Consider the following 25037-nt stretch of genomic DNA (forward strand, 5'->3'; position numbering starts at 1 on the left):
CCTATAAATCTAGCGTTCTTGGCTACTGCTGTACCCAGAACCTCTTAATTGAGCACCTTTCCTCTTCCCTACCTTAAACACTTGCAGGCCAGTCACAACTCCCTTTCCTCTTTCTTGCTACTTACCGGGCTCAGAACTCAAACTCCGAAGGAGAACCGCGGCCATGGTGCTGCAGTAACTGAAGAAGGTGCCTAGGTAGTCAGTCTGTCTGCTGCCTGCTGGGGTCTGTCTGCCCAAATTCTTCTGGAGGAGCTGAGTCTGGATGTGCACAGGGTGGGCCTCTGCCTCTGGAGCTTTCTGGGCCGCCTGCTCCACCAGTGAGGAGAGTGGAGTACTCCTGGGCTCTGGGAGGAGTTATGGCAAGAGAAGGGATGGAGGCCTTAGTCTCTGCTTCCAGCTCTGGGTCAATGGGGCATCCTATAGCTCGGGTGCTATGCTTACAAGGCAGCTATAAAGTCCTAAATTGGTTGCCCTTACGAGTGATTCTCAGCCAGTAAGAGCTTTGAGTTTGCAGAAATCAGGGTGGATAGTCCTGTTTTCACCCCAGTGTCTCTGGGGTGGAATGGCTTGATGAAGAGCACAGCAATCGTTTAGGGAAGGTTGATAAATATTTACTGAGTACCTTCTGGGTGTATTTCTCATTAAGAATGAGAAAAATGTTTAAGTCAAAAAAAAAAAAAAAAAGAATGTGAAAAATGTATCAGCTAAGGGAGCATTAAGCATCCCTTCACTTGAGGGGCTGGGAAAACAGGTGGAATTAGCTGTAAGACATGCCCTGGCTAAGAAGGGGCTTCATGAGCCCAGTTCCGGAGTCCTAAGCCTCTGCCCCAAAGTGTTCCTTCACTCTCGGCTATCCCCTCTCCCCAGCTCAGCCCTCATCTGCTGCTGCGCAGTCGGGCCGTACCTGGCAGCTGTAGAGCCTCTCTCAGCGCCTGGAGGACTTGTTCCAGCTGCTGGGACAGGGTGGTGTGGCCGGCGACACAGTCCTCGGTTAGGCTGGGCCAACACATCTGAAGCAGCTCAGCTATGCTGCACCGCGGAGGGCCCCCTCCTTTTTCTTCTACGCTCTCTGTGGAAAGCAAATGAGAAAAAGTGAACGCTGATGCTGACCTAACGCTCCAAGTTTAGGAGAAAACAAAACAAACAAACAAAAAAAAGGGAGAAAAGCAGCTCACCCGATTTAGTTTGTCCAGCTGATATAAGTGGATAATTGAGAATCTTACTGATTTGCTGAAGAACAACAGGAAAACCTCGAATGCCATCAGCATTGAGGAGTACCTGGTCTAGCTGCCGACCTGGAAATGGATTGAAGGAAGAGGGAATGCAGAAAAAATAAGGCACTTTCAGAGACTGATAACACAGTCTTGTACTTAACTTGTACAGTTTTGTCTTCCCCAACATTAAAGAGGAAATATATGCTGTGTCATTTTGGTGACAGCCAGCTTACCTGGTTTATTCAATGTCTGAGGTTCCAGGGCTACCTCCAGCCTGATGCCTCAGCTGCAAACAGCAGCGGGCACCCGGTCTCTGGCACTCTATGAAACTCCTGTCCCAAGCCAAACACTTGTGTGGATTTGCCTTGGTACAGTCCTCAGCTGAGAACTTGAGCTGGGATCACATCTGTCTTCTCTCTTTGCCTAAAGGGGCATCTTGACACCCTGACTAGACTATAAACAACTTAATGGACAGAGATTATTCCTTGTATCTCTCGTACCCCCTACACTTTGGATAATCTGGAAATAAGACTAGATACTATTGATTGACATGAAACCATTTCAGCTATTAACAGTTTGGATAATATCTCCTTTCAGTTTTGGATGAGTACTAGAAAAAGGAGAGGGAAACTGTTCAATAAGAACAGCATTGCATATGACACAGTATACTTTCTTAGAAGGTCTATGTGAACATTAAAGGACCTTTTAACAACAGCTCAGAAAGGATTTGTAGAGGCATGCAGAAAAGAGGTACCACAGCAGGCCTGGGGCTGCTATCCTTAGAAGGCCTGCCTGCAAGGTTGCCACTGGCTGGCATCTACAAACTTGACTAAATAATGGTTTCTGACACTGATATAGAGCTTGCCCTAGATGATAAGAGTGGCCAGCTGTGCCTACACTGTTTGTACAATGTGGTTTATGCTGAACACCTGTTTCCTTTTGAGAATCTAGAATTTTGGTACACGTGGGGCAGAGATGCGTCTCCCCCCCCCCCCCAAACAAAACAAAACACAACAAAACATTGGGCATTGAGTCTCTGAGCTTCCTTGGATACACTTGTCACAGCTCATTGCTAGAGGAATTAAGCACATCCTGTGTGAGTCCACAGGGAGAAGACTCCTGGGAGCTATGCCTGGCTTCCTCCGGACTTTATCCCATGAGCCTTTTCCCTTTGCTGATTTTGCTGCGTATCTTTTTGCTGCAATAAATCTTAGCCAAGAGTATGACTACATGCTGAGTTTTTTAACTTCTCCTAATGAATCACTGAACCTAGGAGTGGCTCTTATATCATGACCTATTCACCTTTCATCTCTCCTTACTACTGAGAGAGAGGTGCTTTGTCCAACGTTTGGTGTATCACGGATGGGTGGAGAGTGGAACTTTGCCTAATTCTTCACATCCCTCTACGTTCATATACCAAATTCCTCCAAGAATTCAATATACACATTCTAGGACATTATTAACCCAAGGTACAATCCTCCCTCTAACTGTGATCCATGAAATATTCCCTTACACCTGGTTTACGAACTTAAGACTGTTCTAGGTTTTATTTATTTATTTATTTTTAAATTTTTTTTCCAACGTTTTATTTATTTTTAGGACAGAGAGAGACAGATCATGAACAGGGGAGGGGCAGAGAGAGAGGGAGACACAGAATCTGAAACAGGCTCCAGGCTCTGAGCCATCAGCCCAGAGCCCGACGCGGGGCTCGAACTCACGGACTGAGATCGTGACCTGGCTGAAGTCGGACGCTTAACCGACTGCGCCACCCAGGCGCCCCAAGACTGTTCTAGGTTTTAGATTAAGTGGAGTTCATTCTTCAGGAGGCATGCAGTCTGAAGGCACAAATTCCACTTACATCATTTTTGAATATATATTTCTTCCTTGAATTTATCTATAAACCAGAAAAGAATTTCCCTAAATTACTGCAGACTGCCAAGTCTATTAAGAAGACAAAACTCTCAGACTATATTTAAGCCACCAAATTGGACATGAGGAAATTAACTAATAATCCTTTTTCCCTATCTCTCTACCCCAAAAAGCATTTTCTTCTAATCCAATTTATCAAGCATCTCAGAAACCCATCCCCCCGTTTGAGAACTAAGGAATACAGCTAAAGAAGCACACTCACCCCGGCTCTCGAGGCTAATGTTTAGACGTCGTTCAGCTGTTTCTAAGAGCTGCTTGCAGGTTTTCCAGAGCTGGCACTGAGAGCAAGCTAGGTCAAATGCAGCCATGGCAGGGGGACTGAGGTCTTCCAGAACCTCTCTCAGGGGAGCAGTGGGCTCCACCAGGGTGTTGCTTATCCAAAAGTCCTCCTGGAGGGTGGGGATGGGTTCTCCAGCGGTGCTGAGTAGCTTGTCAGTCACATCAGAGATGGAGTAAAATACCATTCCTGGACACCCAGCAGTAGAGTAAAAAGCAAGAGGTTAAGATGATTCTTACTACCACTTGTATTTTGAAAAGTAGTTATTAAAAAAAAAAATGTTTGAGGGGTGCATGGGTGGCTCAGTTGGTTAGGTGTCCAACTCTTGGTTTCAGTTCAGGTCATGATCTCACAGTTCGTGAGTTCGAGCTCTGCACACTGGGCTCCACGCTGACAGCACGGAGCCTGCCTGCTATTCGCTCTCTCCCCCTCTCTCTGCCTCTCCTCTGCACTCTCAAAATAAATAAACTTAAAATTAAACAAAAAAAAGTTTGAGATCCTTCTGCATGGCATTATCTTTTATGCATATTAGTACCATCATTACAGCCTGGTCTTATGGCATGAAAACAACGTTACATAAAGGAAGACCCAGAGAGACTCAAAATGGTAGAGATGATTGGGGGCTTCTTCCCAATGGGAGCTAAAGAAGGGAGCTGAGAAGTAACGAGGTGACTCTGTGTGTGCTAATCAGAAAAAATCTCTAAAACGCATTGCTAAAAAAAAAAAAAAAACCCAAAAGGTAGAAAACAGTACTTATTCTTAAAAGCCCATTTATATTAAAAACAAAAAGGATGTGCATACATTCTTTTGACTAGGTACAGAGAATTTCTGGGAGAATGTAGAGCAGCAATGTGTGATGGTACTTGATATGTGGAACCTAGGTCAGGAAGAGGCATGGAAATGTGGGGCAGGGTTCTGCCCTCAAGAAATATCGAAAGGATGAGCTTCTGCACTGCTGCCAATGCTGGGCATTGAGGCCTGTGAACCCAGGCTGTTGGCATGATACACAGCTTCTTTGCTTTATGGAAAAGTAAAGTAACATGCTTTCTCTCTGAATAACTTCCTATCTGGAAGGAAACAAATTCCTAACCATTGCCCTGAGCCCAAGGTAGCGGCCATCAAAAACACATGGGGGAAATGGCGTTCACACTCTTCCATTTAAATCCCACAGGAAGAGCTTAACGGAGTAGCTGAAGGGGCAGGTATGTGACCACCCAGCTTAGGGAATTTGGGCACAGCTAAAGACCGACTCTGTGTGTGTCAGGACTGCTATGGTTCAAGGCAAGTGTCCTGCTCTGGATTTCTGCTCACCTTTATGAGGAGCCTGTGATTTGGTGGCTTTTCCCCTGGTACCCCCCCTCCTCCAGCGCCCTCACCGCCCTTGTGGCACCTGCTGCTGCTGCACTGCCGATGGCTTGTAGAGTCGAGCGGCCGCTGCCTGTTCTCCGAATGGTGCTGCTCCCGCCATCTGAGTTCTGGTTTTCAATCTTGTGTTCTACCCGGGCCAGTTCCTGGATCACCTCCTGGTAGCGCTCCACAAACATCAGTTCCCCTGAGCTGGGCGAGGACTTCAGGTTGAACATGAACACCACCTGCCACAGGACAGCAAGCATGGGTTGTGCTGGTGCCGCAGAGTTGGGGACTCTAGAAATAGGAGATCTTGCCCAATATCAGACTATGGCCCCAAGACATCTGCTTTGTAGGCTTGTGAGAGAAGCGAATATTAGAAGATTGGATCAAATATAGAAATAACTCATAAATGTCAGCAAGAAAGCCACTAGAGCCCCAGTAGAAAATAGGCAAAAGATGTAGATAATTTCAAAGAAAAAATACATATGACTCCTATATAGATGAAAAATATTTTCCCTTACCAGTAATCCAGGGAATTTAAGAAACATTAATACCGTGTTGCTTCTATCACAATGACAAACTGTAAAAATAAACCCTCATGGAGTGGTGGTAGAATGAACTGTCACAATCTTTTTTGAAAAGCAATTTGACAATCTATAAAGTTTTAAAAATGTGTATAGTCTTTGACTTAGTAATTTTCATCAGAAACTCTTAAGGAAATAATTCCAAAGACTTAATGTCTAAAGGTGATAATCTTGTCACTATTTATTACAACTATTCCATGGTTGAAAAGAATCTAATGTTGAGTAACAGGAGAATGGTCAAATGCAGCTACTTGATCAGACTACTGTGAGGTCACTATAATCAGTTATAAGGCAAACATAAAAAAGGCTCTATGTAAAGTTTTAGATTCACAATAATCTTGGCTATAGAAAAGTCATGCATAACTTGGAAAAATACTGGCAAAAAATACACTTTACCTTTAAAATTGGTAATTCTGGACAACAGGGTTAATACCTATTAATATTTTTTGGTAGTTTCTTACAATATTCATGACTTACTCTGTAACCAGCTTAAGAAAATAGAAATTTTATTTAAAAAAAAAAAGAAAAGAAAAGAAGGTCAAGGCCCCAGGAAAGGAAGAGGAGGTGAGAACATTTAGGAGTAAAGCCTCTTGGAGGTGGGAAGGTGGGGTGTCCTGGCTGATTTCCTCTCTGGATTTGGGTGTAAGAAAGGTTGGCAAGGGTCCTATTCTCCCCCAGAGGGTCAGAATTATCACTATCATTCAAGTATGGGATCTAAAATGATCAGAGGAAGTTAAACCAAGATTCTCCCACCACCTAGATTTCTCCTCAATTTATTCCTCAACAACTGAACTCATGTGAAAGAAGAATTCTGAACTATGTATTAAGGGACCAGCCCAAGTGTGATAAATATACCAAGAGAGTTTTAAAAACCAGAATAGTAGATTGTTATGCTATTAAATTTAAGCAATTTTTGGTAGAGGATTCTTGCATTTCTCACAGCTTGTACATAATCCTCTTAACATTCCCGTGAGGTAGGACAAGCAGGTAGTACATTTCACTCCAATTTTCCAGTGAGGATATCAAATTTCAGACAGGGTTAGGTCTTTCTGACCTCTACCTGTACTTTTCCCTATATAACATGAACATCCTAGTTTGGTACCCCCTCTACTTCTTGTATAGTGAATTGGCATTCTAGTTATTAAAAATTGTCTGTAGGGGCGCCTGAGTGGCTCAGTCGGTTGAGCATCTGACTTCGGCTCAGGTCATGATCTTGCAGTCTGTGAGTCTGAGCCCCGCGTCAGGCTCTATGCTGACAGCTTGGAGCCTGGAGCCTGGAGCCTGCTTCAAATTCTGTGTCTCCCTCTCTCTCTGCCCCTCCCCCACTCATGCTCTATCTCTCTCTCTCTCTGTGTCAAAAATAAATAAAAACATAAAAAAATTTAAAAAAATTGTCTGTATTATGATTTTTCACTATATAAAAATACATATGTGTTCACTGAAGGTGTTCAAGGACAGAAACAAAAAAAATGTTTTGAAGTGATGGAATTGTGGCTAAATATTTTCTTTTATCTTATTAAAACACTGTTTAAGACAAAACCCCAATGATTCAAGAGCTTAAATCTCCAGGATGAATCTTGAAATCTACAACGGTGAGGACTGGGTCTTGGTACATGGATACCCCTGCAGGTGCTCCCAGAGGCTCTGGTTGCACACACATCTAGCTTTACCTGAAGCCCCACGGGCCCTGGACAGCTACAGGCTGCCTTAGTATTCTTTACTAGGATGAGGTATAGCCTGGGCAGCTAATACCTGCCACACGTGTACTCCCCTTACCTGGTGGGCTTCTGCAAAGTTCCCCCGGAGGATGCAGGATGCCAGCAGTGACTCAGGTGGGGAGAACATCATGGGGATGACTGAACTTTGACACTGAGTCTGCAATCGGCCATCCAGCTCGTTCCTTCCAGACACAGTGTTCAGACTTCCTTCTGTTGGGACACAAGAATGTGGGTGCCAAGGAAGCACTAGAAATTGAGGGAAAACTATAGTGCCGACACTTCCCACCAGGCTCTTATATCTTCAAGGTCCTTCTCTAAAAGTTCTGTAAATGGGGCTTAGTTTTTCCACAATTGAAGGGCAAACCTATGCTATCATCTTTGAATATAAGACTTAAGGACCATTCTTGGGTTATTCACCTCTGTTTCTGCTGATGGGTGACTCAACTGATGGTAAAACAGTCTTTCCCCTCTTCCCTGCTGAAATCTGTTTGGCCTTCTGCAGAACTAACTTTTTTCTTCTTCTTTTTTTAAATGAATTGAGATATAGTTGACAGATAACACTGTATTAGTTTTCGGTATAAAACATAATGACTTTATATATGTATATATTGTGAAATGATCACCAAAATAAGTTAACATCCATCATTATACCTAGTTATAAACTTTTTTCTTGTGATAAAATTTTTAACATGTACTCTTTTGGCCACTTCAAATATAGAATATGGTACTGGTAACTCTAATACCATGCAGTGTATTACATCCCCAGGACTTATTCATCTTGTAACTGGAAGCTTGCATCTCTTAGAACCAACCTTCTTGAACACAGGCATGAACTGTTCACTGCAGGATTTTACATCATGGTGTAGGGCAACTCTGCATCAGGGCAAAGCCGTTTGAAGTTGGTAACTGCTTGGGACCCTCATACCTGAAGTACTTGTGCTCAGCTCACTACTTGTACTTTCCAGGGATGGATTGGAACCTTTGTCCCGGCCATCTAGAGGTATTAGGAAGAGAGAGAATCAACCATCAATTCCTTATAGTGTGGAAAGTGAGAGGTCAGCCTGAAGCCAAGGTCTGGGTAGTAAGAGTGAGAGGGTGATGGGTAACTATTACATCTGTGCTCTTTCTACAGCAAACACAAGTTTATACAGACCAAAGGTGAAAGGTGGGCTTAATATGGCCCTCGTGTTCATATGGGTTGTAGCTTATACCAGTGGCTTCCAACCTGTGGGTCTTAGAGCCACAAGTTACTTCTAGGGGCCAGCAACCCCAATCTGCTAGTAAGCACTGTCAATATTCTGAGAAAATAGAAGCACAACTATTAATACCAGGAAGTGGTAGGGTGCAAAGGAGGGCCACAAAATTTTCTGACATAGAAAAAGGTATCCTTGAAAAGGTAGGTAACCAAGTATAAGACCCAGTCTGCCAAAGGCCATGATATTTAAAGCCCTGGAGGAAAGCTTCTCAACACCTGCTTTCCAAAGTGCTAGGGCTTGTGAATGGAGGCTTGCTATTGTTTAGTGTGGTCATGGGAGGGTGCTATCAGCACCATGCATAGGAGGCTCCTTGGTTCTCTATTTGGAAAGGAACAGACAGTGGTAGGAAAGAGAAGATAAACTGTGCGTTCTTGGGCTGGATGGGTCAAGTGGATGCAAACTATTTTGACTCAAACCCATTAGTTGGGCAGCTTAAGGGTCTTAACAACTCAGTCTTGAAGTTTGAAGGTTTCTCGTGTGGTATCCTCCACCCTACTTGGTATGTTCACTTTTTTCATTGCTGCTTAGCTAGAGCCTACTCATTCTTCTGAGCTCAGTGCAAGAGTCAACTCTTCTGAAACTTCTCTCTCTAACCCTTCCCTGAATTGTAGACTATGCTGATCTCTTCTAAGAGATTCCTTCTTCGGGCCATGCCTCAGTACAGTTTAAGTTTTTCATATATACTGTCAATATAGGTAATTTACAAATTCTTTGAAGGCAAAGTCCTGGTTCATGGCTCATTCACAACCCTCAAGCTACCTAGCAATGTTCAGCACATAGGAAGCTCTTATGAATTCTTTGTTGTTTATTTACTTACTTATTAACTTATTTATATTTAATTTAATTTTTAAAGCTTTTTAAGGTTTTTAGAGTTTGTTTGTTTGTTTGTTTGTTTGTTTATTTATTTATTTATTTATTTTGAGAGAGAGCATGCACGGCATGTGCAGGGAGGGTCTGAGAGACAGGGGGAGAGCCCAAGCAGGCTCCACACTGTCAACACAGAACCTGACATGGGGCTTGATCTCACGAATTGTGAGATCACGACCTGAGCGGAGATCAAGAGTCGGATGCTTAGCTGTCTGAGCCACCTAGGTGCCCCAAGACTTTTTCTTTTTAAGTAATCTCTACACCCAATTTGGGGCTTGAACTTACAACCCTGAGATCAAGAGTTGCATGTTCCATCGACTGAACCAGCCAGGTGTCCTTTCCCTTAATTATTTAAAAGCCAGCACCAAAAACCATAATGGAAAATTGAATATCTAAAAATGTAATACTACTGAATAATGATCCTGTTTAAACTCCTTAAGAAAAACTCATAATCGAAGCCTAAAGACAAAATAGAGAAAAAACTGTAGCACATGACAGAATTTTTTCTTAACGTGTAAAAAGTTTCTTACAATTCAGTAGGAAAGCAAACCAACCGAAAATATGGACCTTAGAGATGAACAGGCAGCCCAAAGAAAAATATAAATGGCCAATATATACATGAAAAAACTTTCAATTTCAAGCTAAAAATTAATATTAAAATACTAAACATAAAACATAAAAACCATTATCATATTAATAATACTGGCAAAGATTTTTTTTCAAATTGATACTACTCATTTTGGATGAATGCATGTGCAAATAGGCACTCATGTATAGTTGGTGGGAATATAAATTGGTCCACCTTTTTTTAAGGCAATTTTTTACTATCCATATTTTATATCCGTATATCTTTGACCTTGCTATTCTACTGCTAGGGACTTATCCTATAGATATAGTCACACAGACACGTATGTATGAACAGACATATATACGGGGTTATTTACTACAGCATTATTTTTAAGAGTAAAAAACAGGAAAAAATTTAAATGTCCACAAAGGGTATATATAACCATGGAATGCTAAGCAGTCTTTAAATTACAAGGGGAAAAAAGGTCTTAATACATAGTATGATACATCTGTGTATTTAAAAGCATATAAGTGAAAAATACAATCAAGGCTTTCAGTATGTAACGGTAAATACAGTATGACGCATCTGTACATATAAAATGTGGGATATGCTTATATTGCATGGGAAATTTCTGGAAGGAAACTATTAGCAAGGTTACCTTGGGGGAGTGGGTCTAGGATAATCTTAAGATCCCTTGTGTTTGTTTGGATCATGTGCTTTATTTTAAAGAATACTAGACAAGTGGAGCATCCCACTTGCCTGGTGCATCAGAATGAGGCGTGGGGAGAGCTCTTCAGATTACCTGGCCGGCTCCTTCTAGTCCGACGCCCCCGGCGGAGACTTGGGTGTCGTGTGGCAATGGGCCGGTATCTTCGGGAAGGTTGTTCCTCTGAAACGGCAAACAACAGGTCACAGGGAGAGTGTTCAATTTTGATTTGACCCATCTCCTGGGGTCACTGGTAGGAGAAGATCTGGACAGGCTCTGAGACAGGTTTCTAACACTGGTTGCTACGGTAATACGCCCTGAGTTAAGGTGTGACTCTCACATACTCCTTGCTCTCTCCCACATTCCTGGGATATTTTTCCTTCCTCACTTTCAGGACCCACTGGCTCTCCATCTGCTCTCACCTGAGCCCTGGTTGCTTGATACCACCTTGTATCTCCACTGGGCCTCAGAAAGAACCTTGGAAAACCGGTGCAAGCGGCTCTGCAGTCCGTCTCTGCTTCCATAGCAGCTCTGGCCTTCTGGCAGCTTTGGCTTCTCAGGGGGGTTGTGGCTACTGAGTTTATCCAGCTGTTCCTGGAGAAGTCTGAGGAAGGCCCCTATTGCAAATTCATCAGCCAGGAACCCACTGATACCACTAGTAAAGTGCTTTAGGTCCAAAAAGCTGTGCCCATGGGGCTCTGGGGAACTGTCTTTTGGCTCTGTCTTCAGACAGCTTGGGATTATAGAAGCAAGGCTCCTGGGGACTCCCTGGCCACCCCGTTCTGACTTCTTCTCAGGTTGTGCTATGTGCTGAGGGCTCTCTGACGGTGACCTCAAATCCATCAGGCCCTTCCTCCCAACGTCATCATCCTCAGCATAGTCCTCAGGCAGGTGAGGCTCTGGGTGAAGATCGGCAGAGGTGATGAGGAGCAATGAGAAGATGTTTTCTAGAAGTTCCAGGCACAAAGAGTCAGGAATACTGCACAGATACTGTTGACATCTGGCCAGGTATGCTGAGAAGAGATCTGAAGCACCTAAAGAAGCATGTGTGAGAGAAGAGGCCAGAGAAAGAGAGAAAATGCAAATATTAGAAACATTACTTGCCAGACTCAACCATTCTCACAACTTTAACTCTTTCATTTTTTGATGACTAAGGGAAGCAGTTGTAGTCAGAAAAATATGAGGCTAGTCAGCCCTGTCTTTTCATGATTTGTGGAAAGATTTTGCTACCTTAATTAAAAGTACAGCTTACTGAACACTCATCATTTTGTTTCTGTTCTTTAAATATTATTCCTGGAGTGCCTGGGTGGCTCAGTTGGTTAAGCGTCAGACTCTTGATTTCGGAACAGGTCATCTCGGCTCAAGTCCTGATTTCAGAGTCGTGAGATCAAGCCCTGTGTCAAGCTCTGCTCTGGGCATGGAGCCTGCTTAAGATTCTCTTTGTCTCTCCCTCTGTCCCTCTCCCTCTCTCATGTGCCCTCTCTCTCTAAAATAAAAAAAAATATACATATGATTCTTCATCTATGACAAGCACTCTGTATTTCAGTTCTCGGAATGAAGGTAGCACGGAGACTCCTCATCCCTCAATTCTACTTGCATTCAGTCTTACACTAAAGGTGATCACGAGCTACCCAGATCTCTTAAGAAATACCATTCTCAGAAGTGCAAGTCTATTCCAAAGCTGCATGGGAGAGAAAACTGACCCCTAGTCACAGAGGGCAAGTTAAAGAATTATAAGTTATTAAGAAAAACGAAACAGGATAAAACATGAGGTTCTGACATAATGTAGGTTGTGACCCATGATATTGACTCAGAGAGCTACATTAAAAAAAAAAAAAAAAAAAGAACAGAAATATATCAAGACTGTGCTCCACTTGGAAGGGTATTATTTCCTAAAACTTAGCATATATATCATATATATATATATATATATATATATATATACATATATATATATACATATATATATATACATGTATATCATGTAAATTATATACCTAAGCGCAAACAGGAATGTGATATAAGATGCTATTTTCACTGTGGGTTGTAGTTAAAAAAAGAAGCATTCGGAAAATAATATACTATGTGAACAGACTCCGTTAGAACTTAGCAAATCACTTGTTTTCTCCATGTCCTTTTGATTCACTCAGGCTGATAAATGGATGAAATTATTCCTGGGCATAATAAAACCAAGGCCACCTCCCAATCCCACGAAGAACTCACTGGGACAGGCTGTTACCAGCTTATGTGAGTGATGGGGTTCGGGGGAGAAGTGCTGTACCTGGGGAGGAGACAGAATCATTTGCTGGCTCTGCAGCCAAGGCCAGGTCCTCAGAAGGGCTCTCTCTGCATTCCTGGCACTGGGAGTGCTGGTGTGAGTTCACACAGAGGGCATAGATGGCATACTTCATGGCACAGAAGCTCTGGTACAGGGTCAGGTTCTGACACCGGCTCAGGTGCTCAGGGACTGGGGCATCGGCTGAATCTGAATTGTAGAGAAACAGGCAGAACATCACAGTAGGGTGTCTCAGGCAGGAGCTGCAAGTGTGGCTGAAGCAAAGACACACTGCACTTCAGGCTCAGTGTTCTCATCCTCTCTTCTTGCTGTCAGTTTGACTTGCGCCCTTTCTGGGCCCTTTCCTCCAATCAATATCAACGCGCAGTCCCTCTGTTTCCTTTTCCCAGCAGCTTCCCTTCTACATGGCTGTTCACTGTAGCCTTCATGGCCATTTAACAAATCTTTCCCTTATATTTCTTAAAATACCTGTTTTCTTTTTTAAAAAAATTAAAATGTCAAATTAATATTTAGTCTACCTAGTGTCACATTATACAAGAGATAGGCTTAAAATGCATTTAGACTGAGTAATGAGAGTAAAGGCAACAAAAAATTAGAAACAAGTATTTGACATTTTTAAGAAACTACTAAAGCAGAAATCAAGAAATCACAAACTGTTGAAATTCTTTGTACTCTAATTCTCTAATTTCTCCTTAAAAAAAATTTTTTTTAGGGGCGCAGTCAGTTAAGCGTCCGACTTCAACTCAGGTCATGATCTCATGTTTGTGAGGGCTCTGAGATGACAGTGTGGGTTTCTGACATTTTAATCTGTCCCTAATTCTTTCCATAGCAAAAATACAACCTGCTCAAACCATCTATATGTTGCCTACAAGAAACTCACTTCAGACCTAAAGACACCTGCAGATTGAAAGTGAGGGGATGGCGGGGTGCCTGGGTGGCTCAGTTGGTTAAGCGTCTGACTTCAGCTCAGGTCAAGATCTCACAGTCTGTGAGTTCGAGCCCCACATCAGGCTCTGTGCTGACAGCTCAGAGCCTGGAGCCTGCTTCATATTCTGTGTCTCCCTCTCTCTGTGTCCCTTCCCTGCTTATGCTCTGTCTCTCTCTGTCTCAAAAATAAATAAAAACATTAAAAAAAAATTAAAAAAAAAAAGAAAGTGAGGGGATGGAAAACCATTTACCATGCAAACAGAAGTGAAAAGAAAGCTGGGGTAGCAATACTTATATTAGACAAAATAGACTTTAAAACAAAGACTGTAACCAGAGACAAAGAAGGGCATTACATAATGATACAGGGAACAATCCAACAAGAGAATACAATAACTGTAAATATTTATGCACCCAACACTGGAGCACCTAAAAACATAAAGCAACTATTAATAGACATAAAGGAAGAAACTGACAATGATACACTAACAGTAGGGGCCTTTAACACTTCACTTACATCAATGGACAGATCACCAGACAGAAAATCAACAAGGAAACAGCGGCTCTGAATGACACATTGGACCACATGGATCTAACAGATACATTCAGAACATTCCATCCCAAAAGAGCAGAATACACATTCTTTTCAAGTGTACATGGAAAACTCTCCAGAATAAATCACATGTTATGCCACAAAATAAGTCTCAGTAAAATCAAAAAACAATGAAATCATTTCCTGCATCTTTTCTGACCACAATGGTATGAAACTAGAAGTCAACCACAAGAAAAAATCTGGAAAGAACACAAATACATGGAGGCTTAAGTAACGTGCTGCTAAACAATGAAAGAACCACCAAGAAATCAAAGAGGAAATAAAACATGGAGACAAATGAAAATGAAAACACAACGGTCCCAAATTGGATATAGAAAAACCTGTTTCAAGAGGGAAGATCATAGCAATACAGACCTAGTTCAAGAAATAAGAAAAATCTTACATAAACAACCAACTTTACACTTATAGGGGCTAGAAAAAGAAGAACAAAGCCCAAAGTCAGTAGAAGTAAGGGAATAATAAAGATTAAAGAAGAAGTAAATGAAATAGAGACTAAAGAAACAATGGAACAAATATATCAATGAAACCAGGAGCTGGTTCTTCAAAAAAAATGAACAAAATTGATACACCTTTAGCCACACTCATCAAAAAAAAAAAAAAAAAAAAGGGAGAGAGAGCGAGCGAGCTAGACAGCATTCAAATAAATAAAATCAGAAACAAAGGAGAAGAAACAACTGATACCATAGTCATTTATGTTTAATATGAGAGAATATTATGAAAAATTACATGCCCACAAATTGGCAAACCCTGAATAAATCGATAAATTCCTACAAACATATAACCTTCCAAAACTAAATCAGGAAGAAACAGAAAATTTGAACAGACTAGCAATAAAACTGCATTAGTAATTGTAAAACTCCCAGATCCTGGACCAGACGGCTTCACAGGTGAATTCCAGCAAACATTTAAAGAAGAGTTAATAATACCTATTCTTCTCAAACTATTACAAAAACCAGAAAAGGAAGGAAAGCTTCTAAATTCATTCTATAAGTCCAGAATTATCCTGATATCAAAACCAGATAAAGATATCCCAAGAAAAGAAAATTACAGGCCAGTATTTCTGATGAATATAGATGCAAAAATCCTCAACAAAATAGAAAATTGAATCCAATAATACATTAGAAAAAATGTATTCACTATGATCAAGAGGGATTTAACTCCAGCAGGGATATAAGCGTGATTCAATACTCACACATCGATCAACGTGATATATCACATTGACAAAAGAAAGAATAAAAACCATAGGATCATCTCAACAGACATAGAAAAAGCATTTAAGCAAGCACAACATCCATTCATGATAAAAACTCTCTACAAAGTAGGTTTATAAAGAGCACACCTCAACATAATAATTAAGACCATATATGAAAAACCCACAACTAACATCATACTCAATGGTAAAAAACTGAAAGCTTTTCCTCTAAGATTAGGAACAAGACAAGGAGGTCCACTCTCACCACTTTTATTTAACATAGTACTGGAAGTCCTAGCCACAGCAATCACACAAGGAAAAAAAAAAGTCATCCAATTACCAATTTTGGTAAGGAAAAAGTAAAATTTTCACTATTTGCAGATAACATGATAATACTATATATAAAAAAACCATAAGACTTCACCAAAAAGCTATTAGAACTGATAAATTAATTCAGTAAAGTTGCAGGATACAAAATTAATATATAGAAATCTGTTGCATTAAAAGAAAAACATACAACTTGCTCAAAAAAAGAAAAGCATTAAATGTAGTAAAGCAAAAAAGAAGAAAAGAAATATTACCCATGATCCTACCAGCTAAATATAACCGTTGTTACGTTCTGGTGTAAGGCCTTTAACAGTTTTGCATACATATGTGGATATGTATTTAAATTGACTATAATGATATTTTATGCACTATTTAATTTTCCTACTTCTTAAATATTATAGTACAAGCATTTGATTATATTTCTTCATGGACTAAATTTCTGATGGTTGCAGAGTTCCACTGAATGAATCCCTTCCCTAGGGATTCTTCTTGGGCAGGGCATACAGTACTTAAGGATGCTTTGGTACTATGATGTTGCAACAAACCCGTTTATGTATATACTTCCTAGTGATTACTTCTTCCAGGAAGTAACCTCAGCTTCACCAAGATCAGGGTGATATGAAGAATAAGACCGATACTGTTCTATGCCCCTGGCCTCAATATGGCATTACTGATCAGGGCCAGGATTTGCAAGTACTTGCATGACCCTGAGAGTGAGTAACTCCTTATATTTTGTACCCCAGATGCCTCCCTTGCCTCAGCTTAATCCCAGTTCTATTAATGTCTTCTTTTGCCTTTTCCAAGTTCAAGTTTTACATGTGTCCTGGTGGGTCACCAGGAATCCGATTTAAAATACTTCTCTGGAAGCCTTTTGTACGTGTATGTTGAAAACAGTTCTAGTTCCTTTAGGAAATCTGGTAAACAAATTGCCTACTTTTCCAGAAAAAAATATAGAATGTAGTAACACTGGTTTTCCAATCAGTGGCAGGTCCTTTTAAAAAGTACATCAAAGCAACATATAGGTTGAGAAACATCTATTGACACATGAAAACATTAGTTTCTCTGAAAGCTAAGTGTCCCTAGCCTGTGTTCTATGTTATAAAGTGATTTTTGGAAGCAAAAAGAATTGAGTTTTAAGCAGAGATCCAAGGCTAAAACAAGGCTTTATTATTGCTTTAGGCAAGTCTTTCTTCTAAACTTCATGTGTTTAGTACATTATGAAGAAGAGATGAAAGGGAAAGGAAGCATAGAACCTGCTAGGAGAAAGCTTACAAAGCACGGAAAGATTCACCAAGAACTTGCATAAATATTGTCAATGACAGTGTGAATGACAAACTCAGAGAGCAGGTCCTAATTCCGCTTCACTGGGATGAAGGTATGTGAGTGGTTCCTGCGATGGTTCCACAAGTACAGTTTCTATGTGGACTAGGTTTCTATGGGACTATTCTCGTAGAATTCCCTATACCTCACTGAGAAAGGAGAGGTATGCACCCAACATCTCATAATCTGATTGGGGCAAATATGGACAATTTAGCAGGTGTCTGCTGGACCACCCACCTTGACAGATCACATCTAGATAAATCCTGTGTTAAAAGAAACTGGTGTAGGATTGTCGTAAGAGGGAAGCTTGACCAAGTCACTCCATTGCCAACTCACCATGCTCTTGCTGGGGGTCCTTGGCTGGCACCATCTGTAAGAGCTTGAGAACATCTTCCTCCCTGAGAGCTGGAAGGTTGGTAAGGTGATGGAGAGAGTACAGCACAGAGTGGCTGTCTCCACCATGTAAATGACATAAGAGATCTCTCTTTGGTATGGGGTTGCTGAAGGGCAAAATTGAGAGGATGGAAGAGAGTCAGTTTAAAGAATTGCTCTAAGAAAGACCATCTCTATTCCCTCTTGTTCTTTCTCTCTGGCCGAATACAGCATAGGTTCATTTCCCGTAACACTAAATTCTAGTTGGTCTGGGATACAGCAGAGCATTTATTTACTGTTAGGAAAGTACATCCACCGAGTCAGCTGTACTTATCCAGAAAGGACCTAGAAAGGGCCTTTTTGGTCAGTAGGATCTGGAAAGAGCCTATAGATTAGGCTTCCCAATTTCCATACTCTTCATAACTAGGAGCTGACCCAAGCTTCTCTGCTTTGCTTTGAGTAAGGCCACTTCCTCTTCTGCCTACTCTACTTTAGGAAGTGCTGGTCATGTGTGTGAAGAACAAAACATGAACCTGGATCATGGGAAGATCTAAGGCTAAGTTACCAGGGAAGCACAGCTTTGCACACAGTTCAATATGCAGCTGTTGAGAATAATAAACTTGTGATCCAGGATAACACATGCCTAAGAACATGGACCACATTTACTCGCTGTGTCACTTTAGGCATGATATTCAACACCTCTAGGCTTAAGTTGTTCCACCTTTAAAAGGAGGGCAATATTGGCATCTGCCTCACAGAACTATTGTGAGGCTTCAGTGAAATCATCCACTGAAAAGGCTCAGAGCAATGTCTGGCATATAGTAAGTACTCAGGAAATGTGAGCTTTTGTTCCTTTTATCACTGTCATCCTCAAAGTTTCCTCCAGTTTTAATCTCATTGCTATGGTAAAGATAATCATTACCTATGTTTCTTTCCTGGCTTAATAGCTGGAACGATTATTAGTTGCTGGTCAATGCTGTCAACTCAAACGTCAATGTGGAAGGTGGCTTGAAATGGCCACATGTGTGGAGCATGGGATCAAGTGTGCCCAATGGTGGGAAGGGGGCTGGCCGCACAGGACTGTACCTGCTCTGCTGTACACACCACTCCAGGACCTCTAGGTGAGCCCACAGCCCATCACAGGCATCCCTGAGGAGCTTGTCACAGCCCTGGTCCTGCATTGACATGGAGAAGGAAGAGATGCTGACTCAGGAACCTGGGGTCAGGGATTGTGACCAACCTCAGGCCCCTGCATTCTGCCTCACCTCAAAGCCTGGTATCACTCACTTCTGGAGTAGCTCACACTGCAGTGTGAGAGTTACCTGGGTCCTGTGGAGTGTCTGGAGCAGACTCTTGGCTGATGCTAGGCTCTGGCAGTGTGTCCAGCCCAGGAGCACGAGCAGTCGACTAAGAGGCCTGAATTCTCTGTCGAGTAGGCAGCCAAGACTTGGGAAGTCTTCCTCTTTCAGCAGCGTGAGTGCTGTCACCTGTAAGCCGACGGAGGCTGCTGTAAGGAGTTTTGTGGACCTGCCACTCAGGGTAGAAAGCTTTAGTTGAGCAGGGAGATGCCGGACAATGAAAAAAGTGGCCAGTTGAAGACAAAACGTTCACACTGTAAGCTCTCAGAAGGCAGAGACTGACTTCTGTTGTAACCCCAGGTCCTAGCACAGTGCCTGGCACACAGGATGAGGTTAATAAATATCTGTTGAGTTCAACTAAAGCTTGGCTGCGGTCTGGAAGGAGAAGGTTAGATGGATTAAATTCCCGTCAGCTAGGCAACATATTGCTGCCACAGTCTTTTCTTCCTCACACCTTCCAGAAAGCTTATACATACCCAACATTTTAGTCCTCACCAAAGAGCGGATATAAAATGACTGCAGTTCTAATTAACGATGATACTAGTTCTCAGAGCCTTCTTTCCCCTGGGACTGTGGGATGGACACACCCAATGACACATCACTAATTAGACTGCTTTGTGTTAGATAAATGAGTGGGAGAGAAAGGAGAAACGAAAAGGTCTATAGAGAATCCCTCGGTACTTCTGTGATGGAGAATGAATACGTTTGACTTACCAGGATCTGCTCGAGGAAGTGCTTGCTGTTGCTCAAGCAGTAGAAACAGGCTGATTTCCAAGCCTGGGCTGGGTCAGGATTGGAGAACAGGGCCAGCATTGCCTGCTCAGGATCTAGATGATCGGGGGAGACTAAAAATCAAACCAGACAGGGTTACCAGGGAACAGGAAGCTCTTCTTTCCTAAGCTAAAGCCCATTTGAAAAACCAACAGACGTGAGAATTCACACTTTTAAAAACTTAAGCCAGGCTTTCTGTGCTTCTATCTTAAAGACTCTTTAACTTCTCTCAGTAGCTTCTGAAAAGCTCTTTCCTGCTATTGTTATTACTTTGTTATTTTTTTCCACCATTCCATCTTGGACTACAAAATCTGTACTTTTACAAAAGAACACCTTATCATTTTTCCTAGATTTCCTGAGCAACTTGGAAGGCACTAGCCTAGAGGAACTTCAGAGGTACAGCAGAATTACCAAGACACAAGGAGAAGCAGCAAAGGGAACACACCTTTTCCCGAGGGTATGGTCCTTGCTGGCTTTTCTGCGGCCTTCTCTGCATAAATATGGCCATACAGGGATAGCAGGCTCCGTCCTGCCTTGTGGAGCAGGCAGCTGAGCACCCGCTCCTCCTGCAGGGGGTTCCCCTCAGCCCTGCAGGCCTCCAGTAGTTCTTCACAAAGGAGATGCAGCTCAACTTCGAGAGGCTCTGCAGGGCAATGCAGAGTCCGCAGGGCTCCATAGATAGCATCTACTTCACCAGGGGGCCCAGTGGCGGAGCCCCGCACAGCCTGAAGCGCCCTTCGAATGAAGTCCACCAGTGCCTTCTGCAGGGGCCAGCCACAGAGGCCAGTGCCATCGTCTTCTCTAAGCAGGAGCTCCAGCAGGGCCTGTGCTGGCTGGGGAGACTGCCTCAGAAGATCCCACAGCACAGAGACGGCTTCTGAGCTGAGCCGAGGGGTCCAGCTATCCCGCCTCTGATTTCCATCAAGCACAGGGCCTCCTGAATCTTGTGCTAGGGCCTCATATAGCTCCTAAATAGAGGATGAAGAGAAGGATCCATGGGAGGCATGTCTAGAATGTTACCATTTATAAGCCTTGAAGCTTTCCCTTTTTCGGTAGAAATATGCACGTGTATATAATAGTAGCAGTAGCAAACACTTCTGTAGTGGTTACTTCCTGCCAGGCCCTTTACATAGAAAAATCAAATTAACCCTTACAAGAGCAAGACACTGCTATTATCATCATTTTACAAATGAAGAGATTGAGGCAAAAAAGATTGAGGCAAAGAGATAACTCAATCTCCCAAGGCCTCCATTCTCAAGCTAGTCCCCCCTCACCACCTCCAAAATGTGCACTGTAGATCTAAATCAAGGGCTGCAAATTGATAGACCACGCTGGTAACAAATGGGCATGAGACATGATGCCCACTCTCATGGCATTTAAATTCAACTTTTAAAAGAACATTATATACCAGTTTTTAACTTCTGCTCTAAATCCTAGCCATCCTTTGAGGTATACCCCATTCCTCATCCTTTAAAGTCTTCCCCAAGGGGTGCCTGGGTGGCTCAGTTGGTTGAGCATCCAATTTTGGCTCAGGTGATGATCTCATGATTCATGGGTTTGAGCCCCACATTGGGCTTTCTGCTGTTCAGTGTAGAGCACACTTCAGATCCTCTGTCCCCCTCTCTCTCTATCCCTCCCCTGCTTATGCACATGTGTTCTGTCTCTTAAAAAAATAATAAATAAATAAACTTGAAACAAACAAACAAACAAATCTTCCCCGTACCTCCAACTCACACAACTCTCCCTCTTTATTGGGCTTTCAAAGTACTAAAAATTAGTGCCATCTGGTTTAGTCCACAACTGTGGCATGTGTGTATTAGTCTTTCTCCCTGACTAGATGGTAAGCCTTTAAAGGTAAGCACCTCTACGGGACGCCTGGGTGGCTCAGTTGGTTGAGCGTCTGACCTTGGCTCAGGTCATGATCTCACAGTTCATGAGTTTGAGCCCTGTGCCAGCTTTTGTGCTGACAGCACAGAACCTGGAGCCCGCTTTGAGTTCTATGTCTTCCTCTCTTCTCTCTCTGCCCCTTCCTTTCTCATGCTCTGTGTGTGTTTCTCTTTCCCTCTCAAAAACAAACATTAAAAAAAATTTTTTTTTAAGGCAAGAACCTCTACAGTCTCTAATCTGTTTGCAGGGTTAGGGTAGAGGCAGAAAAGAGGACGGAGCAGTAGGTGATTTCTCACACGTTAGCACCATGCCTATGGACAGTACTGAGGGATGCTTCTTCATTAACTGCTTCCAAGATGGTCACAGGGTCATGGGTCTTTGACCTAATACAAGTGTAAGTCCCTACCTTAAATCCTACTGCTAATATGTATTTAATTGGCTGGTGGCCAGGTCATGAAGAAAATCAGTACTGAGCGTCAGAGCATACCTCAGGCACCTTAGATATAGTTAAGATTTAGTTTGATCTGCCCCCAGAAATTTGTTGTGAGGATTACCACATTCAATGCACCTGTTATAGAAGAGGTATTCAACAAACACTAATTCCTTCCTCCCTTTATATTCCCTATGATACACTGGTGAAAAATTCAAACATCCAGTTTAAATCCAAGTTATGTATTCCTTTCCCATGAAAAGAAAAAAAAAAAAAACACAACACCTTTAATCCCCAGTTATACTTAGTACTTCTGGACAATCCAACACTAAGAATTCTAAAATCAGGTAAGTTTATTCCAATTCTGGGCTCTCTTGAAAGGGACATCTACCTAGCTTGGTCTTGCCTGAGAACAGAGTATAGCCAACCTCCTTGGGACCTATCTCTGCTAGATCCTTGGGAGCTGAGCTTATCGAGTGATAGTAACCCTAGGCAGATAGCTCCCCAGCACTCTCTTACCTTGAGGATGTCCTCAGGAATGTCACTTTGGAGGTCTTCTGATAATAAAAGAAACTCAAGCTTTCTCCGGAAAACACTTGGGAGTAATTTCTAGAAGAATCATAAGAAGGAAGCATAGAGATTAGGCATATTCTTTGTTAACAAATAATATCTCTTCAGTTAGTCTTATTTCTGCTGCTTCTCTAAGATAAAGCACTTTTAACCACTAAATTCTTGGATATGTTTGAGATGCTTTTTTTTTTTCTAAATAAAAACAGCTAAATTTGGATGCATATCCCTCTTAAATACTAACATTTAACTCCTACTCTGATTAGCCTCAAATTCCAAGCTTTGCTCATTTCATGTGACTTTTCTGTCATATGAGGTCTGTTTCAAAGAAATGTCCCTGTGGTGTCCAAACACCCAGTCATGAGTAAGCTTGGGAAAGTATGGCCCACATGATCCTCTTTTGGTCCAAACCCATTTTTGATATTCATTATAAGGTAGAAAACAATAGGAAAGAGGAAGAGATCTAATGTTTATTAAACACTTATTATATGCCAAGTACTGTGTGTCATATATTTTTTTAATGTTTATTTATTTCTGAGACAGAGAGAGACAGAGGATGAGTGGAGGAGGGGCAGGGAGAGAGGGAGACACAGAATCTGAAACAGGCACCAGGCTCTGAGCTGTCAGTACAGAGCCCGACACCAGGCTTGAACTCATACCCGTGAGATCATGACCTGAGCCGAAGTTGGATGCTCAACTGACTGAGCCACCCAGGCACCCCTGTCATATTTTTACAAATTAAAAAAAAAATTTAGTTAATCTCTTAAATCAAACAAACTTATGGCTTAAATATATATATATTTTATTTTTTTTAAGTTTATTTATTTATTTTGAGAGAGAGAAATAGAGTGCGAGCAGGGGAAGAGCAGAGAGAGGGAGAGATGGGGGGGAGAGAGAGAGAGAGACAGAGAGAGAGAGAGAGAGAGAGAGAGAGACAGACAGAGAATCCCATGCAGGCTCTGTGCTGTCAGTGCAGAGTCCAATGTAGGGCTTGATCTCATGAACTGTGGGATCATGACCTGAGCTGAAACCGAGTGTCAGCCATTTAACCTACTTAACCACTCAGGTGCCCCAAGTCTCTATTAAAGAAATTTTTTTAAATGTTTATTTATTTTTGAGAGACAGACGCAGCATGAGCGAGTAAGGGGCAAAGAGAGAGAAAAAGAAAGAGAGAGAGAGAGAGAGAGAGAGACAGACAGACAGACAGACAGTATCTGAAGCAGGCTCCACGCTCCAAGCTGTCAGGACAGAGCCTGATGCAAGGCTTGAACTCACAAACTGTGAGATCATGATCTGGGCCAAAGTTGTGTGCTTAACCGAATGAGCCACTCAGGTGCCCCTAAAAACAACCTTTACTAAAGATGAAATGGTTAGGAAGTATTTTCTAATTATTTCAAGTATGCAAAAGTGATCCCATCAAATATTGGTTAATGAGACATGCCACCAGAGAAGACTGATGTATGAAAGAAAGAGCCCCTGACTCTTCCTGGACCTGCTTGTTTCACAGTAACTTGCTTTACCTGGTTCATAAAACTAAAATTATAGTTTCCCTTTCTCTAGACACAAATACAAATAAGAGTAAAATCTAGGACTAATCCTGACAAACACTGCTTTAAAGACACCTATAAATCACATGGCTGATTAAAGGTTCCAGGAGTCACATTTTTTAAATTAATTTTTTAAAAATGTTTATTTAGTTTTGAGAGAGAGACAGAGTGTGAGCAGGGGAGAGGCAGAGAGAGAGGGAGACACAGAATCCAAAGCAGGCTCCAGACTCCGAGCTGTCAGCACAGAGCCCGATGTGGGGCTCGAACTCACAAACTGCAAGATCATGACCTGAGCCAAGGTTGGACACTTAACCAACTGAGCCACCCAGGCACCCCTCCGGCAGTCATATTTTACGGTAAAGTCTCCTATCTCAAGCAAGAAGCACTTGCAAGATCGTTTGTGTGTGGGGGGAGGGGAGTGGGTTTAGGACACAAGATCATACTCTACTCAAGTGCCATTCATCATGTCACAGGCTAACATGATCTGGTGTGTTTGTGGTGTAAAACCCTATTTCTTCTTACCGCATCCTTCTCTCATGCACCTATGCCATCTGAATGCTTATATAATGCTAGTGATTGAAGTTGGTGAAGAAAATTCATGCTGGAAAGCTAAAGGTTAAATTCTTCTATTGAGGACTAAAAGAAAGGAATAGATAAGATGTCCAGACAGTAGGCCTTTGAAAAAAAAAAAACCTGGTTAAGATATTAGGACTTTAATCTAGAATCCTAAAGACTCAGTAGCTTATAATTATTTTACTGGTGAAAATACTTCATGCACATGCAGGGTCATAAATGACTAACATTTCTAAAACAGGGAAGAATTTGCTCCATGTTTCTAAGCATGGATCTTACTATCAAAGCAAGGTGTGTTCAATGCAGAAAAATTAAAATATGGAAATAGGCAAGTGAAAACACACACATACATGCTCCAAATCTTCCCAATGAAAGAGAGCTTCTATTAATA

General features: G+C 42.0%; 1 protein-coding gene across 6 annotated transcripts in view; it reads right to left on the minus strand.

Moving 5' to 3' along the window:
- The window catches only part of ZFYVE26 (zinc finger FYVE-type containing 26), an 84450-nt gene that overhangs the window by 53980 nt on the left and 5433 nt on the right, over positions 1–25037 (minus strand). For all 6 annotated transcript variants that reach the window (XR_007152915.1, XR_007152914.1, XR_007152913.1 and 3 more), the window contains exons 4-19: positions 22479–22568; positions 20088–20610; positions 19586–19716; positions 18836–19000; positions 18600–18688; positions 17478–17641; positions 12751–12954; positions 10892–11503; positions 10566–10652; positions 7998–8066; positions 7131–7282; positions 4811–5012; positions 3346–3609; positions 1176–1295; positions 905–1069; positions 126–344 (exon numbers count right to left, since the gene is read on the minus strand). Coding sequence is in view for 2 of the 6 variants with exons in the window: in XM_047862331.1 (XP_047718287.1) it covers positions 126–344; positions 905–1069; positions 1176–1295; positions 3346–3609; positions 4811–5012; positions 7131–7282; positions 7998–8066; positions 10566–10652; positions 10892–11503; positions 12751–12954; positions 17478–17641; positions 18600–18688; positions 18836–19000; positions 19586–19716; positions 20088–20610; positions 22479–22568 (3256 nt within the window). In the remaining 4 variants the exon portion in view is untranslated. The remainder of the gene's footprint in view (positions 1–125; positions 345–904; positions 1070–1175; positions 1296–3345; positions 3610–4810; positions 5013–7130; positions 7283–7997; positions 8067–10565; positions 10653–10891; positions 11504–12750; positions 12955–17477; positions 17642–18599; positions 18689–18835; positions 19001–19585; positions 19717–20087; positions 20611–22478; positions 22569–25037) is intronic.

This window comes from Prionailurus viverrinus, chromosome B3 (assembly GCF_022837055.1).
Source record: "Prionailurus viverrinus isolate Anna chromosome B3, UM_Priviv_1.0, whole genome shotgun sequence".
Lineage (NCBI taxonomy): Eukaryota > Metazoa > Chordata > Mammalia > Carnivora > Felidae > Prionailurus > Prionailurus viverrinus.